The 20912-nt window shown below is 40.9% G+C and overlaps 1 protein-coding gene across 6 annotated transcripts in view; it reads left to right on the top strand.

The window, feature by feature from the left end:
- The window catches only part of TCF3 (transcription factor 3), a 143240-nt gene extending 122539 nt beyond the window's left edge, over positions 1-20701 (top strand). For 4 of the 6 annotated variants that reach the window (XM_089687420.1, XM_089687421.1, XM_089687423.1 and 1 more), the window contains 2 exons: positions 5374-5511; positions 15691-20701. In XM_089687420.1, the coding sequence (XP_089543546.1) occupies positions 5374-5510 (137 nt within the window). In that variant the 3' untranslated portion in view covers position 5511; positions 15691-20701. Of the gene's footprint in view, positions 1-312; positions 546-5373; positions 5512-15690 lie in introns of all 6 variants that reach the window. The other 2 variants (XM_089687424.1, XM_089687422.1) reach the window with 1 other exon arrangement.
- Positions 20702-20912: the final 211 nt, after the last annotated feature.

Genomic DNA, 20912 nt, shown 5'->3' with positions numbered 1-20912 from the left:
GGTTAATCTGTACTGTAGTCCCTAAAACCCATGCTAGTAGAAGTGGATGTTCTTGATACCCAAACTACATAAGCATGTATACGTTATCTTATGTAGGCAGGATGGCTTCAGTTGGAAACACCTAACATTTTCTTGCCTGCATATAGAAAGAGAATATCAACAGCACTGCCTGTCTGAGTGTGTGTGTGTGTGTGTGTGTGTGTGTGTGTGTGTGTGTGTGTGTCATTTGGTACCCCTGGTAATGAAAGGTTTATTGGGGCCCTGAGCTAACCCCTCCCCCCTTTAACCATTCACTTTCCTGGGGTCCAACAGCGGAGGAAGCATTAAGGAGGAAAACACTTTGGAGGACAAGGACATGCGAGATCGTGAGAGGAGGATGTCAAACAACGCGCGAGAAAGAGTGCGTGTCCGTGATATCAATGAGGCTTTCAAGGAGTTGGGCCGCATGGTGCAGATGCATTTAAAAGCAGACAAAGCCCAGACCAAGCTCATCATCCTACAACAGGCCGTGCAGGTCATTATGAGCCTGGAGCAGCAAGTGCGAGGTATCCTCCACTAAAATCCACAACTTCTATACTCCAGTTAATTTTTCTTTCTTCTTATTCTGAATCCATTTAACCAAGTCACTTTTCCACTTGACCCATCTTTCATAGCTCCTGAATTACAGTAAAACAACCATACTCTATCACCTGTCCTACTAAAACATTTTCTACTTATCTCAAAACACATCTAATCGACAAACTGTAGCAGCAAAGATGCAGGTTTTTACCGTGGTTTCCATATACCAGTTGAAAAAAAATTCTAATTATTTATCATACATTGAGGAACACAGTAAAAATTTTTACATTTGGGTTATGTGCTGCAGCCTACAGGAGCTTTGGGCACTGGCAAATAGTAAAATAATTGAAGGCCTGGCCCCATATAACACTACCCCTAACAAAACCGTTGGGTGCCTCTGCCTCAGCTCTGCTGAGAAAATGTCTAGCTATATTTTTTCCATCCGTGACTTTTAAGATTAAAATTAAGATTATAGAACGCTATTGAAAATGGACTCTACACAGTGTCTACCTGTGCCCGGACTCCTCTGAAATGGAAGATTGAGGGGCTAGCCTGGAACATGGCCTTTTGTGTCCTATTAGCTACATAGTGCTCTCTAGATCCAGTGCTGTGGCACACTTTCTGATGTGAAACTGTCTCTGAAGGCTCACTTAGCAGGTTTGGCCAGGCTGCAGCACCGGGAGCAAACTCATTCAGAACTGTTGACTACACTTTTCAAATTGCAAGCCATTTTTACCACAGTGACTCTTGCGGCTGAGGGCTTTAGTAATGATGTCAACTGCTAGGTGAAGTGCTGTGTGCTGTCTTTCTTGCTATTCATCCTAGATCAAACCCACTGTTGTTCATGCTCCTGAAGTACCAGCCCATATTCTCCTAATGGTTCTGGGGACATTATCCAGTGTCCCTAGATGGAACGTGGGACCCTTTATTTTTATAGTGTCTTCATGTGCCGGGTCTATTTCAGCTCTGTCAGACAGGGTCATAACCTCTTCCATTGCTGTTTGGACCATCGCTAATGGACTGTTCTGCCCATAGGGGTTTAAGCATGCTCTGGCGTAATCCCTGGCAGATTCTGTTTCTGATCTTTTTATACTGAGTCTGCAGCTTCTATTATTTCTTATTCAGGTTCCCAAAAGTGAAAAAAGGCTGTTTTTGGGTCAGTGCAGTCTCCTACATTTGGCTCTGTTATACAAAAAAAGGGCTGGTTTCTTACCTTATAGTTGCAGTCTGTATCACACTGCATTTGGTAGATCAGCCTGCTGTTATAGGCCTTGGGTTTCTTAGAGGTCCTACAGTTGCCAAGATCTTGCTACACCTACTGTTTAAGAACTTTTTTATGTGAACTGAAAATGCCCAGAAGTGTCCAATTTGGACCCCACCAGAAACTGTGTTAGAGCATTTCCCCTTTGAAGAAGGGGGTCAGTAATAGGTGGTATGAGCTCAAAGTGGATACCCTCAGTGATCCATGTTAACAGTAATAACACTAGAAAGGTTGAAGGTACAGCTGCCTCTCAGCATGTTTCCTGATCTACTATACATATTTGTGCATTTTACCAAGCTTCTCTGGTAAAATGCAGGGAGGGACTGCACTATAGCCACTGGCAGTAATCAAATGTAAAAAATTGAACAGGCTGGTTGTACTGAAGTCGATCAATGGATCCAAATCAGTACAACCACCTTGCTCGTACATGGATCAAATCTCAGCTGGTCCCTGTTGAACCAGCCAAGATTTGATACATTTATGGGCTGCTTTAGTGCATTATACTTTTCTTTTAATGTTTAATTTTTATTTAGTGCTACAAGGAGATTAAATAAACTACATTAAAATATCCTGATTTTTGATGGGTGACTAGAGTGAGGAATAGTAAATGGCATTTATGCTGTATCTCAAAAACTAGAGGGAAAAGTCGATGCCGTTTTTGGAGTCAGCAGGTCAAATATACCCAGAAACAGGTGTAACATTTAAGGCACCAAAATGTGATGGCCAGTGCATCCATCAGAGAAGTTCTTTAAAATATCTTCCCTTCTCCTGTCATTAAGCAGGTATTGTTTTTAGCTTTTGACTAAAGTTTCTCCCCCTTGCTTCCCAGCTGTTGACACTTGGAGTGGGTCAGAGGACTGATAGTTCCAGGTCTCCGATTAGGTATGCAGGCCCACAATGTATTTTTTCCCTATTGGCTTCTAGTGATACCACCCGCCCACTGTCCTTTTGAACAGTTCTGTTTGCCCTACTGTCTTGTGGTGTTCCTGCACCAGTGGGTGGTTGGCTTTCCACTATCTAATATGGTAGGATAAACGTCTTGCACTTTTTTGTTAGCCTTTTTGACTTGAGGCACTTTTGCTGGGTTGTTGTAAACTCCCAAGGTCTGTGAACATACCATTGAGGTATTGTGCTAGATGGTTCTTTATTTAGATTCTCATACAAGATTAGATGACTGTCTTAGCCATCCCTTAGCCTTTCTTCTCTGATGCCCAGGGTTGGAAATTTGAGGCTTGAACCTTTTATCATTCCTGGACCAGCTGGACTTGCCTTGTGGGCCTATCGTCCAGTTATCACTTAAGGATATGTTTTGAGGCTGGAAATCCTCCCAGCGTTTCCCTTGTTACCTTTTTTTTTGGTATGTTCTCCCTGTTCAGGTAGTTACAGGCTCCATATGTTGGTGGTTGCTTGGCATCTGCTGTTGTGGGATCAGTGCCTCACAAGTAGTCATTCCCTTTTTGTGGAGATCCTAATCCAAATCTGCACATCAGAACAGTCCTTTCTGACCTCCTCTGGTCAGTTCCTCTGTCTTATAAGAACTTCTCTTCTGGTTAGATTGAGACATTGGCGCTCTTGGTTGCTGCAGACACCTTCTGGTAGACTGCTTTTGGGCGTTCCAAATGTCTAAGCATTTCTACATTCCTCTGCCCTACAATGGGAGATAAAATACAATTTTTATACTTATCATAAAATCTTTTCTTTGAAGTCCATTGAGGGGTACACATCCTTATCCCTCTGTTTATTGGCCCTGTGTGCTGCCTTCTCTTAAATGGGAAGCATGACATTTAGGGGCTAGCTTTTATGGGGGCTGGCTTTCATTTTTTTTTTTCACTCTGTTTGCCAGTGTCCACACCTCATGTAGGCAGCAGCATATAACCAATATGTCTAAGAACTTCTACATCCCTGTGTCCCTCCGTGAACTTCAAGAAAATGATTTTACAGTATGTACAAAGAACTTTTTTTGCAATCCAAGGAGGATTCTGATGTGGGAGCTGTTTTTTTTAACTTATTCTCCAGTTTCTTAAACTTTAAAAAAGGTTTTTACTAAATATGTTTCATATACCTGTGAAAAGTGGAGCTGTATAATTTTCAGCTCTTTTTAAATAGGAACATTAAATTAAACTTTTCAAGAATCAGAGGGAAAAAAATAATAAGCAGACTTTACTTTAAACTCTATGTATAGCTTATATTCGTTTTATATTGGGACAAGACACAACTGAAATGAGGGGAAATATATACAAAGTTAAGGCAGGACCCCTTGTCAGGCAGTTGTCCCTGGAACATGTTAACCCCTTGTCAGGCAGTTGTCCCTGGAACATGTTTTCCCTGTTGGAAAATTTGCTGTCTTCTAATAAGGATTGTAAAATTTTGGATTTTCTATCACTTTCTGTCTCGGTAACAATGTTATCAAGCACAAATAATCTACGCACTGGGAAGACACAACTATAAAAACGTGACGGGTTCTAACTGTTCTTCACTGTATCCAAAACAAAAACAATTTGGCTGTACATTAATTGAAAACTACATGTTAAACTGTGGTTCAAGAGCTACATGCAGTTGAAATATGTATATCTGGATTACCTCACTTACCAGAACATGTTTGGAAGATGGAAATGCAATGAGCAGTAAAGAGGTATCAAGCCTTGTATTATAAGTTTCTCCACTATGGGGCTGTGGTCAAGTCCTCGGTTAAAATATTGACATTCTGTAATCCAGAGCATAAACAATCCCACAAAATCACATTACTTGGCTTTCACATTCACTTATCTTATCAATAGTCCAAATACATTGGCTTTTATTTTTTCATCCTTATACCTGTAACATTTTACACTAAAGGGCCAATTAATACTAAAATACAGCTTTGCTGCTGATATATTTGCTGTTGCAATGTCCATCAAACAGAACAAAACAAAATCTTTGCATCGGAAAATATTACTATACCCCCCTCCATATATTGTCCTTTCTGGTACCTTTGGGCCACCTAAGGCACATTCTGGTATATTTACAAATTTTGTTTAATGGCTCTTTCATAGCAGCTAACTTGTATTTTAGATTTGATGGTCAAATTAACTTTCTGTCACCATCTTGTAAAGCATTGTTTTTTCTTTCTGTACTTATTTGTTGCTTTTTGCTTTCTATAAAGAAACATTCTAATGCTGATGATCTTTCATCCTGGTACTCAATTAACTATTATTGAACGAAGTGTGTGATACATTGTCACGTTTTACCAGCTTAATTTGATGTTTTTACATGAAATCTGACAAAAGTGTAGTTTGTGTTTTTGTGTGTTTTTTTTTTGTTTTTTTTTTGTTTTTTTAATCCTTTTAGCGGGAGTGTAGAACATGGACATCAATATGGTGGTTTTCATCTGGCTCATGTAGTATTTATTGGTCAAAGCTGATGTATAACTTTTTAGCTTGCTTTAACTCTGCTCCGAATACATAGTCAAGATTTCACATAAAAGGGAGTTGATTTCTAGTTTCTATGGCTGTTTTTGATTGTGGTTCTTCAAGAATAGTAGCACCTTTTTTATAATGATTTGTGTTGTTCCATAGAACGGAACCTAAATCCAAAGGCAGCCTGTCTGAAAAGGCGTGAAGAGGAAAAAGTATCAGGTGTGGACCCACAAATTGGCCTTGCTGGGGGACTTCCAGGTCTCGGGGACTCTCATAATTCAGTGGGACACATGTGAAGTGAGTATTATTGTTGTACATGATTATCTTTATACATATTTATAGTTCCTTACATTCTTAATTTGTATTACATTATATATTTATTTTTATATACTACTTTAGATACAATTTAAATTAAAGACCCAAAAGAACCATTCAGTGTACATATAACCAAAACAAGTATTTCTGCACTAGTTGTATGTATTAGGCCTTTTTCATACAGAAAGTAAGGGGGTTATAAAAACACTCTGTTGAGAGCAGTCCTGTGAGTGAGGTGAAAAACACTCCAGTTTCAAACAATGTAATGATCACTCTTTCATGCCCTTTAAGTACACTTGCCAGATTCCATTGACCACTTATAAAGTAAGGTCAAAGAGTGCTTATCCAAGGTGCCTCGAGTCAGATCCAATTGTTCCATAATAGTAGTCCACATATCAACAGTAAAGTATATACTCTATGTAAAGGTAAAGAGAAAACGGCATCACCTAAAAATAGCATTTAATAAAACCTATTAATAAAAAAAAAATTGTTTACAAAATAAATGCTTGTCCATCACCAAGGATAAGCCATTCAATCCCTTTAGAGCCAAATTCAGTGAACATGTTTTTTTTTGTTAAATCAACTGATATGCTGAATTTTTTTGGATTGGACAATATTATATTTATCAAGGTGTGTTACAAACGAAGATCTATAGAAAACCTATTATGACAAATACATTGCTACACTGTAATCACCATCAACCAAAAAAAAAAAAAAGCATTCTAATAGGCCTGTATTTACGGCTTCTTTTCACATGGAGTGGAGTCTGCTCCAGTCAGCAGGGGATCCATTTGCGCTGGTTCAATTTGTGCCGAAAGACGTAGGTAGACACGTGTTAGTTCTATGGGTGGATGAATGTAAATGGACTCCATTGTTTACATCTGGCTAACTGAGCTGTCATGTTTAGCTCCTGAAAAACTGAAAGGGACGCAGTCCTTTGCATGTTACGTTTTTGTTTGGTTTTTTTTATTTTTTTATTTTTTTTTCACCTTCTGGAGCGGTACAGACCCAGAGGTAGATGGCTGTAAAGGGATACAAGTCCATTTACATCCACCTGTCCATTGGGCTGCACTGGAGCTTCCGATCAGATCCACCTGAAAAACTGACAGGCGGACCTGATCAGAATGCCTATGTGAAAGGACCAAGAGGGTGAAAAGCTTGCTCAATGGCACGAGAATTTCACCATTAAAGTGATGTTTACTGCAAAAGCTCCGTGCTTTGGATATCGCTATCATCTCCAGGAGTGGGTTGCACAATGCCTTTAAAGTGGTTGTAAACCTCAGTCACGAAATCTGAACAGAGCACAGCTATATGTAGTATTTACTTGTCTCTCTCCAAAGCTCCAACTGTCTCTCTGGTGCTTAGTTCTTCTGTTAGCAGCATCTCACTTATGAAAAGTTTTCCCGACACATAAGATAAATTTGTGTCAGAGGGAGGGGGAGAGAGCTAAGCAGGCAGCTTGTTTATTCAGAACATAGCTGCTGTGTAAAGGGGGGTGTTCCTTTCTTCCAATCAGCTCAAACTGCAGCTCCTTGCCCCCTCTATAATACTGAGAAATGCAGAACGATTTTACCTAAAATCAGCAGTTACCATCATTCATACAAACATAAGGCACTAGGAACAACAAAGGCACCATGAACAACTGACTGTTTAAGGCAAAATGCTTAGTACAACCAAAACGAGAGCAGGTGCTTTTCGCCTTGTCAATATATAAATAACAGTAGATAGCAGAGGAAAGGAAAAGCAAAAAAAAAAGCTTGGAAGAGAGGGTCAAGATATGAGATATTAAGGCACAGATATGTATTGAATCCACGGGTTCCATACGCTATCAAATTTCTTTGAAGCATTTTGCAGGATACAGGTGAGCTTGTCATTGACCATAATCCCAGTTTAGTTCTTTTTTTTTTTTTTACATAAGTGGAATAGCCGATTTGCTTCCAATGTCTAGCCATGGTGATTCTCGCTGCCAGAAACTTGTAAAAGATTAGTTTATGGGATTTCTTGGGAGCATTATTAGGGAATTTATGAAAGAGCGCTGTCTCCGGGGATCTGCGTATGTTTACTCCCGTCATGGAATTTACCAAGTTAAACATACAAATCCAAAATCTAATTGCAAGTGGACACTGCCACCAGATGTGATACATAGACCCCACACAGCCACAGTGCCGAAAACACATCGCAGAAGCAGAAGGATGCATCCTCTCAATCCAAGTAGGAACCAAATACCATCGCAACAAAGTTTTATAACTGGCTTCAATTGGGGCAGTATTGATAGGAATTTTGATACTGCAAAAGCAATATTTTGCCAATTCGATCAATCTTAATTGACAGCTAAATCACTTTCCCAGTGCTCCATATAAGGAAGTTTACAAAGCGATTCAGTGAGGAGAGCATATATTACGGAGATACGATCTTTTGGAGAAGTCCTATTCCAGTAAGAAAGTTCAAATGCAGTAAGCAAAGGTGATTCATCCAATAAAGCAAGCTTCGAGCGGAGAAATGAGACAGTCTGGTTATATCTGAAACTTTCAGAGGCATGCATATGCAATTTGTCCTTAAAATGTTGTAAAGAATATATGCAAGAACCATTAAGATAGTCTCCTATCCCAACAAGCCTTTATTGATCCACCATTTAAAAATGTCCGGCTTCAAACCAGGCACAAATTCAGGGTTACAAAAAACCGGAGCTACAGGCGTATGTGGAGATACCAATGATTTATGATGGCGAACCCTGTCCCAAACTGCCAAAGAAAACGACAGAGTGGGGCACTGTATAGGAAGGGCGTAAGCGATTAGAAAGCCAAAGTAACGCCCCGACTGCGAGAGGGTGACAAGAGAGCTTAGATAGAGACCCAAAGGGGAATATTACCCCCAGCCAATTGGGCGATTTGTGCAGCCTGCAAGTACATGTGGAGATTAGGGAGGCCAGCGGTGTCCTCAGTCTTCTTTCCTCGGTTCCGGCACCCGGCTGTGACAGCTTGTGGCTTCACTTTGTGAATGGCCCTGTAAGCTTCTGGGACCTGGGGAAGGACAACTCCGCGGAAGTAGGAGCGGGTACCTCTCAAATTCGGGTGCCCGCTCTCCTGTACTGTGTCCGCAGTCTCTGGTCAGCTCCTGTACTGTGTCCGCAGTCTCTGGTCAGCTCCTGTACTGTGTCCGCAGTCTCTGGTCAGCTCCTGTACTGTGTCCGCAGTCTCTGGTCAGCTCCTGTACTGTGTCCGCAGTCTCTGGTCATCTCCTGTACTGTGTCCGCAGTCTCTGGTCATCTCCTGTACTGTGTCCGCAGTCTCTGGTCATCTCCTGTACTGTGTCCGCAGTCTCTGGTCATCTCCTGTACTGTGTCCGCAGTCTCTGGTCATCTCCTCTACTGTGTCCGCAGTCTCTGGTCATCTCCTGTACTGTGTCCGCAGTCTCTGGTCATCTCCTGTACTGTGTCCGCAGTCTCTGGTCATCTCCTGTACTGTGTCCGCAGTCTCTGGTCATCTCCTGTACTGTGTCCGCAGTCTCTGGTCATCTCCTGTACTGTGTCCGCAGTCTCTGGTCATCTCCTGTACTGTGTCCGCAGTCTCTGGTCATCTCCTGTACTGTGTCCGCAGTCTCTGGTCATCTCCTGTACTGTGTCCGCAGTCTCTGGTCATCTCCTGTACTGTGTCCGCAGTCTCTGGTCATCTCCTGTACTGTGTCCGCAGTCTCTGGTCATCTCCTGTACTGTGTCCGCAGTCTCTGGTCATCTCCTGTACTGTGTCCGCAGTCTCTGGTCATCTCCTCTACTGTGTCCGCAGTCTCTGGTCATCTCCTCTACTGTGTCCGCAGTCTCTGGTCATCTCCTCTACTGTGTCCGCAGTCTCTGGTCATCTCCTCTACTGTGTCCGCAGTCTCTGGTCATCTCCTCTACTGTGTCCGCAGTCTCTGGTCATCTCCTCTACTGTGTCCGCAGTCTCTGGTCATCTCCTCTACTGTGTCCGCAGTCTCTGGTCATCTCCTCTACTGTGTCCGCAGTCTCTGGTCATCTCCTCTACTGTGTCCGCAGTCTCTGGTCATCTCCTCTACTGTGTCCGCAGTCTCTGGTCATCTCCTCTACTGTGTCCGCAGTCTCTGGTCATCTCCTCTACTGTGTCCGCAGTCTCTGGTCATCTCCTCTACTGTGTCCGCAGTCTCTGGTCATCTCCTCTACTGTGTCCGCAGTCTCTGGTCATCTCCTCTACTGTGTCCGCAGTCTCTGGTCATCTCCTCTACTGTGTCCGCAGTCCATTGGTTCAGAATATTTTTTTCCTGTTTTCCGCCTCTAAAATCTAGGTGCGTTTTATGGTCAGGTGCGTCTTATGGAGCGAACAATACGGTAAGATGTATGGATAGAAGTTTCGTTAAAATTTTTAAGTCAAAATTAATTAAGGAAATAGGGCGATAATTGCGAACATCAGAAGAATCTTTATTGGGTTTGGGAATAACACTAATATATGCCCTCATCAATGGGACCCCTCCCTCTTCCTTCAAGGAATTGAAGTAGTGTCAAATGTGGAAGAAGATGAGCAGAGATGGTTGCCCACTGCCAGGTAACATGACTCATCACTTAGTAAAGACTCGTTCAATCGCCAATGTGGTTTAACCACTCTAACCGTCAAATCTGAGAGTGTTAGAATTACAGGATCATGGTCTGACCAACGCGTCAACATAATTTTAGCCGAATGAAGCTTAGCTATCATTTCTGAGGGGAGAAAAACATGATTTATACGAGAATAGTGGTTATGGGCCCTGGAAAAGTGGGAGTATTCTCTAGAGGTGGGATTGGCCTCCCGCCACGCATCATTTAGGTCATGGTGATGTAAAAGCTGCGCAAAATCGCAGTTCTGTTTAGAGGGCGATTTAAGTTTGGTTGCATGGAACTTGTCAAGTACATGATCCAAGGCCAGATTAGAGTCCCCCGCCAACATCACATCGCCTTCCAGTTCTTTACACAAAGATTTGAAAAGGGAACAAAAGAAGGCCCCTTGATTCGTATTAGGGGCATAGTAAATAAGAAAAGACACCATATTGCCCTCCAAATGACCCTTGACCAGAAGATAATGTCCCTCCCTATCCCTTAAAGCTGTAGTTTCCATAAATGACAGCCATTTGGCGTTGTCAAAAAAACAAACCAGGAAATCCCTATGAATCTATCTGGGAGTAAAAGAAGGGACAAAATGTGTTTCCTGTAAAGCCACAATGTCGGCTCCCAAAGATTTTATAATGGGAAAATATTTTAAGTTGCTTAGAAAGGGAGCCTAATCCCTGAACCTTATGGGAAAGCAAACGTATCATGGCAGCATGTTGTTTGGAAGTAGACATGGAAAACAAGTGGTATAGCTATCATCAGACAATCCCACCCATCCCTGCAGAACATTGAGTATCCAAAAACTTCAAATTTCCTGAGTTGACCCTCAAACAGAGAAAATAAAAAAAATTATTAAAGTAAAAAAAGAAAGAGACCAAAGACGCCAAGGCCAAGAAACGGCCCGCACTAACAGGCTAAACAGTAGTATGTAATGAAAGATAACAAAATGTCAGTATTCTAGACACTAGGTCAAGGCCCGAAAGAGTCTCCACAAACAATGGGGAGAGCCTTCTAAATAGGGAGAGCGCATAGATGACTACTGGCACCCCAGGATCCACATGAAACATTGGTAAAATAATATGGTGGCTTTGACTATTTTATCTAAGAATAATCAAGACCGTAAGGCAGTATACATGTACAGAGGCCAATGCCCCAGCGTGGGGCCACGGAGAGGCTCCCCGTAAAATAAAGAAAAACATTTTTGTATCGGGAGCAAATAGTTTTCAAGACACTCGATGTGGTGTCACAGTAGTGGATATCTTCTGGGAAGCGGAAGACCATAGAGGTGAGAGTGGGGGAGGGGGTCCATCAACTTTTGGCTGGTTCCGAGAGGAGGGACTAGGAGAGAGAGCCCAAGTTCAGCAAGAGTCTTTTCCCCTCAAGGAATGTAGAGACAAGAGTAGGATTTGCTGTTATAAAGAAACTGTAGATGAAACGGACAGTTCCGCCGTTGGCGGATATCCCTCTGAATTAACGACGAAAGTAGCAGTTTAAAGGCCCTCCTCTTTTGGATGGTAACTTGGGGGATGTCCGCGAAGATCTGAATCCGGTATCCGTCGTTCTCTAAATCTGGATGTTCTCTAGCGTAACACATCACCGACTCTTTAGTTCTGAAAAAGTGAGGCTGCACTAGAGGAGGGCCATCCGGCCACAAAGGGACCAAAGCCCTGTGTACACTATCAATTTCCAGATTGTCATCATTTGTCGGTATTGCAGCACGGAGCAGAGAACGGGCAATAGATTAAATATCTTTTACCATTTTAGGCAATCCTCGGATTCGAAAATTGCATCACCGGGCACGATTCTCAAGATCATTTATTGTATGCCTCATCCAGGCGATCTTGTAAGTCGGCAATCATGCTAGAATTTTTGGGTCACTCTGTGAACTGTATCATCAACTTTTAGATTCAATCTTTGAGACAATCCCCCAATTTCCGAAAATCTTGTTTTAAGTCAGCGATCAATTTAGTGGTAGCTTTGTTCAGTTCCCATTGTAACAAATCAACAAACCGTGCGATGGGCACGGAATCCCCGGAATAGTGCTGGGGTGCAGGAAGAAGGGCAGGAGAAGCCACTGAGCCATCGTGTGGGGAATCCTGGCTACTAGTTTGACTAATAAATATATCCGCCATTTCTCTATCAGGCTGGGAATAAGTCTGGGAATCACGGCCTGGTGATAGGCCTGCAGCCTGTAAGGGAGACCCAGAAGAACTAGGGAGGGAGCCAGGAGATACAGGGGGGTCACTCACGTGCTCCACGGATCTTGAGGGATGTCCAGCCTGGCGATCAGGAGAGGGAGGCAGTGTCCCCTGTGGCTGCAGGTGTGACCCCTCTGCAGCCAAGGAGGCCCTGGAGCCGGCGCCGGGCACCATCTTGTTTCCCTTGCCTGCTACCTTCATCGCGGCTCGTACTTTCCGGACGGTCGGGTGGGCATAGGAAGAGCCTCCTCTAACGGGGCAGATGTGTGCCTGGGCTGCGGGTGAGTCTCCCCCCTGGAGTGCTGGGATCGCATGGAGTGGTCAGGGAGTCATCCGCTCCGGACGCCCGTGCATGCGCTCTTCTAAAATCAGCATTTTACAAAAGAGAAGAGTACAAATAAACAAGTAAAACATATGTAGGAGGATTTGTTTGATCAGTCACCGGTATGTGTGGGGTTACTAATCAAGTGAAAACCATTGACCATTTTACTGCAGACAGGGGCATTGGGCAGTCGAGGCTGAAGAAAAGCTCACATCCTCAAATATATTCGTTTTCCTTGCCAGCTTAATACCTCCTAACTTCACTTTCACAAAGAGGAACGCACAGCTTAGAGGAGGGCTAATGTGACATGCACAGCACGCTGTGGCAAAACATGAGCATGGCTACATAATACTGTATTTTGGGCTTGGCGTATGGTTAAATAGAGCCTGGGTCTTGGCAAAGTACTGCACACATTTTCCATAGGCTTCGCACCTACAAAATATTTTGTAATTACTGTGCCACAACTGGGATTCTTACCATTGCACATAAACCGCCAGAATAAAATATATCATTTCTGAAAACTCTTATAACATGCTTTTCTGTCTGAGCCTAACTTAAAGAACCTAATTAAAACATTAAGGGCTTCTTGGAAACCAGAAACTGTCTACCAAATAAATAATTGGTCAGTAGTATGTGACATACAACATAGCATGCAGAATGCAGCAGTTAGGATAATGTCATATTGCTTGCAAGCGGAAGGATGTGGCGGTGGTGGAAAATGTCTGGATGTGGCAATCCGTGGGACCATAAAATGCCTTGTGTCATTGGTTAATATAAAAAAAAAATGCCCCACTGTTAGTGGTGAGTGAGAGAGAATGTCTGACCTTATTGGTCATTGGGAACAAATATGCCTAGTATCATTGAGAAAAAAATGACTGGCATCATTGGTTAGTGGACCAAAAGTCCCTGGTGTCATTGGTCAGTGAAAGAAAAAGGATTGGCGTCATTGGTCAGTGAAAGAAAAATGCCTGACACTATTGGTCACTAGAAGAAAGGGGGGAAAAAAAAAGACTTTAGTAGGAGTTAAAATGGCTCTGTTGTCAGAACTTGGATCAGCCCCCTTAAATGCCCTTTCAAATTCCAGTTAGCAAACCTTCAGCATCTCAGATTATCCAATTTTTTAAAGCTGCAATTTAGTTATTATATATTTATTTATTTTGCTATGCTATCCAGGGATATAACTTATGCACAGGATGCCAGGGTTGGCTCCTGGATAGGAGGTATATTTCCCCACTGTTTGGTTTGTGGTCACTTTTAAGAGGGAATGATGTAAACACATTTTTTAGTACTCAGGCTTCTCACTCATGCAGGGTGGGGGGGTTCCTGGGTAGTCCTGTTGGAGAGGAGAGGACTGGTTTACAGTACACTCTGGTAAGTCCTCATTTGGGACCCAGATTTTGGAGGCTCATGGAGACTTTGGGTGAGGAAGATCCTCCAAACCCTGTTTACTTCAAGTTGCTGCAAAGGCTGCAGGCATTCAGCAAACAAGTATCCTAACAACTAATGTAGAATTGGTTTACGGACAGTGAGTGTGTAATTTTTCCATTAAACTGTACTAGAATTATGGACTTTTTTGCAATAAAGACTGTTTACTTTTACAAATGGTTGGTGATTCCAGGCTCCCTATATTAAACGTATCTCTAAGTGTGTCCAATGTCTGGCTGTCTTATAGTGTAGAAATTTCCTCCCCACTGCCACTGGGTTCTCCCATAGTGTTGATCTTTTGGCGCTGCTATGGTTAACTTCAGTTGTGCCCCTTTGACCCATCTTCTCTATTTTATACTATTTTCTTTCCCAGATTATAAATATCTGTGAATGAAGAACGGGCAGATGAATGACTAAATCTGCCTTCTCCAGTCACAGAACATTCTGGAAATGAATGCTATGAGTTCTATGAATAGAGCAGGTGAGTGAAAGGGGTGGGTAAGTGGCATAACTTTCACCCTCACAGCGGCTGATGTTAACCCATGCATGGGACACAATTCATTGGAGGTAAATTATGTCCCTGGTGTTGTATAGCAAATAAAAAAAAAATGTATTAAACTTTAGTTTCAAACCTCCTTCAGACCCCAGATCGGTACCCTCCACAACCTCATTAGACCTCAGACCAGCATAGAGACAGCACAGAAACTCCGACGCACAAGGTAGTCTATTTCTAATCTCCCTTGAAGCACTGTATAGTGTGGTTTTTATTACATGGCCAGATGGTGTACATTGGTTGGTGGTCATTAGTTGTTCCAAAAACATTCCACAATCAATTGGTGACCAGTGGCTTTTTTTTTTTTTTTAAAGTGGCATTTTAAAAAACATCTCTTCCTCACCTTCCATCACCAATTTTTTTTACGTGCTCCCAACGTTCTTTTCCCACTTTTCAGCATGAGGTAGCATTTACCCACCGATGCTCCTATTCGCAAGAAATGTGCAGTTCCACCTTGTTGTTACCTACGGTGACCAATCACCTCCAGCTATTTGAACCTTCCCTGATCTCAGCTGGTTTGTGAGTACCCAAGGTTTTTACCTGGTGTTCTCTATCAAGTTGTCTCTCTTAAACAGCGCAATCCCAAGCACAAGGGGAGCAGTCCCTCTGCTCTCCTTAAATGTAGTTCATTATCTTACAAGATTGCACTTGGTAATATAATCAAGGCCTTGTTGTCCATTTTTGATAGTGTCAAACTTTTATTGACTGTTTGGCTAGGTTGGGTTTCATGCAAGCCACTAAATGAACAGAAAAACCTCATGTAGAATGTTTTACCAGTGAAATATTCCTAAATCTCTAATTCCTTAATTTGCAGAGATTTTCTCACTTCCTGTTTTGACTATGGGACAGGAAGTGAAGGTAATCCTCCCTTTAGTCTATTCAAAATTTAAAAAAATTATAATTTGCCTATAGTTCTACTTTACTTTGAATGAAATGCTTTGACTGGACTTTGGCTTTGAAGTCCTGCTACAAGGTTATGGATATTTAAGTATTTGTCGCTGCAATGTTATATGCATTTTGTGTTCATATACATTTCCCAGTGTTAACTGTTCTTTAATTTTTCTCTCAACAGGTTCATTGTACTTTGTGGAAATTGTTCAGTTTTTCTCCTTTTTATATATAATTATAAATTCAAGATGTGTTTTACATTTTTATTGTTTGGACAAATTTTAAAAACATGGATGTTTTTGTGGCCTTGATTACAATTTCCTGAGAAGCGGACATGCAACATTTCCAGTGCAGGACAAAAGAAACTATAAAGAAAAATTAATCAGATTGACATCTCATCTTTGGATTGCTGCTTAAGGAACAAGAAGAGAAGTCAAGAGCAACTTGCCTTAACAAAAAGAGAAACACACGAACTTATTTAATATTGGTGGAAATTGTAGAATGTCACCCAGATGCTGACTAATCCTTCAGTTCTGGGGGGTGAAATTGTTTCTTTTTCATGTGCCTATACTAAAAAAGTGACTTCTTATCCTGCTGTGTGTGGGAAACCGAAATGTATACATAAAGAAAAAGTAGTGCATTCATGTTCATGAAGACTTTTTTTTAAACTTAGAACAAAGTATTTTTTTTAGGGTTTTTTTTCTTTTTTAATAAAATTGAGAACAAAATGTTTCTACAAAAAGAACCACAACCCTCTTGCATTTATCCTTGTCTGTAACTTCCCTATAATGTAATTGCTGCCCAGCAGAAGTTTGGGACTCTGGTCTGAAACATTTTAAAAGCAATTTGGCTTTTTACGAACCCTTTAGTAATGTCTTTGAAGTTGTACATATATTTCTAATCTTCTGTTCCTTTGATTCTTCAGTGTTTCTATCAGCCAGAAGTTATCAATTTACTGAACTTGGTCAATGGCATTTATTACCTAATTTGTGAGATCTGTAAAAGCTTTTGAAATATGCATTGTGGTCTACTGACAATGTTTACATGTGCTGCCAGGGCATGTTCATACATATTCCTTACAATGGGCTGAATTTACTAAAGGCAAATAGACTGTGCATTTGCACTTATTTTCCCCAAAGCTGCTGAATGAGGTAAAGCTCTGCTGATTTCCATAATCCAATTATGTGTACCTGTGTGAAGATTCACCACATTCACTAAGCTCCGTAAAAATGAGTGAAACTGCACTTGCTAAGTTTCCTGTAGTAAATCCACCCATAGGTCTCTATATCCCCACTTGACAAAAAAAAAAAAGTATAAAGTAAAATGTGAACATTTTTGAGATGGTATGATTTCAACTTCCCACACCCTGTAGAAGAATAATGGGGGGGGGGGGGGGGTTGAAAAGTAATCGATACATATTTCAATATTGATTAATTTCAAAGTCTTGGCCTAGATAATTGACATAGTTAAGGTTTATGAAGGTGGAATATTACTGTCGTTAGAGATTTTTGGTGCTTGCAAGATTCCAGTGTTCTCCACATCAATATGTTGCATTCTGGTAACACTGGCACTGACCCCCTCTCCCAACCAATTTTCTGTGCTCCCCTTCATTGTGTGCATTAACATGAACCCTTACTTTAATTTGAACACTTAATCCCTGCTTAATAGCAGCCACAATAAGATGACTGTTACTTTTATTGCTCTATTTGCTATTCAGCTACCATAGAAATCAACAGATTTGCCCATTTATGCCTGAATGGAGTCCAGCACTCATGTCTGCCTGAATGCTCAAACCGTGACTGCATCTGATGGGATGCAGTAACTGTTCAGCTGATGATTTTCTACCTGACTCAGTCAATTTTGTAAACTGATCTTTGTTGAGTAAGGTAGTGTTGACAAGTTCACCAAGAGCTTGAATTTCAGCCAAATGAGCAGGAATTTACTGAAATTTGAGCTCTGTATGCCTAACTTTGAGACATTCTCAGTGGATAGTTGGGGGGGAAAAGGGATGTCATCATTTTGGTGAGTTTAGACATGAAATAAGCGCAAGTCAGGTTGCACTAACAAGTGAAATTCAGTCAAGGCTTTCTTGGCAAATTAAGGAAATGGCAGGAATCTTGTGTCTGTTCTTAGCTGGCCATAGATGGATCAAATCTTTGCTGGTTCAGCAGGGACTCGCTGAGATTCGATCCATCTATAGGCAGACTTGTAACCAAGTCGATCCATCAACTGTCTTTTGGCTATAATCAGGATGTCTGAAGAAAATTGTATAACCTATGGCCTGCCTTATACTGTAATTTTACAGTTAAAATTACACACAAAGTATAGGTTCACTTTAAGGCAGGGTCAGTATAGGTGACCAGTAATTTTAACTGTGCAATGTTCTGGAAAGTATTTTCCTCAGTGTGCAGAACCTGCCAATAGTTTATAGCCTATTTGAAATACGTACGGTGTTCCTTTTCATTTGGTTTTTCTTTTTTTGCAAGTGCATTGTTACATACTGAAGAAAAAGGGTTGTTAAAATTTTAATTTGCAGGATCATTTCATGAGACAGATCTTTCACAGACTTATTATGATCTGTTATTCTGCTTATTGTAGACCACTACATTGTTTGTAACTTTATATAGTTTTATCTGATAAAAAAAAACATGCTCAGAGTTGTATTTCTCCCAGTTTATGCAACATGTCACTGTAATGTTGTAGACGTTTGCATGTCAGCAGCCTCTACAAGTTTCTAAGCTTGAAGGGGGGCTTCTAAAGACCATTGGCATGAGTGGATGTGATTGGAAGCCTCCCCAAGCATAAACCTACTTTGAAGAGGCCCCTTCTAAACTACCCATAGGTGAAGAATAGGTTGGTTGCCTGGATTTCATCCAGCCTCATGGGCCCAGAATTATCCATACTTGCCTTGTATCTGGGGTAGTTGCACTGTAAACCACATTGTATGCCATTTTTAAATCAAAGCCATACTAGAGATCATTAGGTTGCATGACATGGCTGCTTTACAAAGAGAATATTATATGCAACCTGAAGGTTGTTTTCGGTTTAAGAATCTTTCTTGGTGTTATCTTACCTAGAATTGTAGAAAATGTAGCACTGCATTGAAATCCCTTACATTTTGTAGATAAGTTTTGGAGGAAGGAAGTGCATCTGACATTTTGGAATGTTTGATTTCTGGAAAACTGCCTCGAACCATTCATAAGTGTTGTTTATAAATATATATATTTAGACAGAAATGTTTTGTTTACTTTAAATGAATTTACACATATGGGGGTATAGAGACATTTGAGCAGCATTGCTGTATATTTAAATGGAACACACTTTAGAGTAGCCTAGAGTTGAAGCTAAAATTATAGGAATTATTTCTCTTGCATACTTGTGCTACTACAGTGATAGCCATGAACTTCCCAGTCCTGCTCAGGTTCTGCAGGAGTGGCTGCCCCACTGCACACTGACCACAGGGGGGTTGCGCCGTTGGCAATGCTGCCAATTAACAAAACGCTTGTATTTAAAAAAAATTATTATTTTTTTTTTTGCAATAAGCACAAGGCGTTTCTCAAATTGGACAAGGTGGAGAGGAGGTGTGGTGACTTCACAGGCCCCTTGAATAGAACCTGAGTAGGATTCTGAAAATATCAGCTGTCACTGTAGTACAGAAATTTCCAGCTTTCCCAACTGCCCATAAGGTATGAGATATGCATACTTACATGCAATACAGATAATTCCTGGAGTTGAGCTTTAACTGTAATCCTAAAGCTTTGCTAACATTCTTGTGGGTGTGCCGAAAGAGTAACAGAATTTAATAACAAGAAATCCTAGACAAAGCGGTCACTTGTGCCAGTCATGTGAATCAAAAGCCTAGTCGTTTGATCATGTGATCTGCATCTGAACAGGAGGAGCTGATCTAAACACGGGCTTTCTGCTTAAAGTGCACCTGTCATGAGATAATTATGTAGGCGGACCTCCCCTAAGGAGACTGTTTGTTAGTTGCCTGGCTCCCATTCTGAAGCATTGGCTTCAAAGCTTGAAGTCACTGATCTAGAACAAATATATAGAGATGAGGACTTCTGATACATTTCTGACATTTGTTTACAGCATACATGTTTTAGGTCTGTGACTTAAAAAGTTCTGAGTCTAGATACATTTAGACAGAGGTCAATGATGACCGACCCCCATAGTTCTGTTATAAAGGCTATACTTTAAAGTAAACTAACCATGAACATGCAGGGGTCAGCATTGCTGACCCCTTTATGAAAATGCCAGTCTTATGCAGACGCACTGGCTTCAATATTAGGCGCTCTTGACACAGATCACACATCAGAAATGTTAGCAGTCCTAATCTACAAACCTCTTCCATGCCAGTTGAGCCAGAGGGTCAATGTGACAGCAACTTCTATATTTTCTTTGTCATATTTCCTTTAAGCTGATAACATAATCAGTTGCCTAGGCTTTTGGTGTACTTGACTGGCAAAAGAGAGCCTGGAGCAGGGAGTTCTGCAGGATCTGTAAGCATTTCCTCTCTACTGTAAAAGCAAGCTATAAAAGCTGCTATAAAACATAGCTGAAAGGGACCATTTAGTCTGCTTTAAAGGTCCCTTGCTGATAACTTCCAGTTATGTTGTCCCTACCCAGGTAGTCTTTGGTTTTAGGCAAGGGATGTTACAGTTCCGGTTTAGATGGAACAATGGGATTTTCAAATAATCGCATTAAAGACCAGAATTCAGATAATTTATGAATATCTCACCATTCCATATCAGTCAAACAAGAAATGTAAAAAAAAAAAAAAAAAAGTATAACTCTTTAAAAAAACAAAAAAAAAAAAAAAAATCACCCAGAAAACAAAGGAGCATTTCAAACAAGAAAACAAGGCCTAACATGGCCTGTGTTGGAGTGCCTCAAATATTTCTTAATGGTTTTTCATTTTTTTTCTAAATATAATTTTATACAAGTGTCAAACTCAGCTGGCTGGAATATTTGAAATTTATAAGATTAATGAAAACCATAATCCCAACCTTTTTAATAGATTTTTTTTTTTTTTTGCGAACTGTCCTGTATATACCTGTGTTGTAGCAATACATGTAAGCTTTTATAACTATATAACTTCTTGAACCTGAGTCTTTCAGATGTTGTATACTGATGAAAGAGTAAAAAAAAAAATAAAATAAAGTTTGTAATAAAGTTTTACACTTTTCTGACATGTAGAAATTGCTTCTATTTCTAATTAGGATCGTGTGTTAATGTGTAACCTTTCACATGAAAAAATGTACAAGGAGGCTACATATAAAAAAAAAAGGGAAAAAAAAAGTTCATGATGGCTAATTGTTGAGAATGAAAGGTAAAATATTTGTTTACCATGAACAACTTTTCCTGTTACCACATTTTCACTTTTTAAAATCTAGCCCCCCC

The sequence above is a fragment of the Staurois parvus genome, unplaced genomic scaffold (assembly GCF_062004578.1).
Source record: "Staurois parvus isolate SC_StPar_1 unplaced genomic scaffold, SC_StPar_1.0 ptg000425l, whole genome shotgun sequence".
Lineage (NCBI taxonomy): Eukaryota > Metazoa > Chordata > Amphibia > Anura > Ranidae > Staurois > Staurois parvus.
Note: the sequence above shows the minus strand (reverse complement) of the source record. Positions and strands in the feature narration are given on the sequence as shown.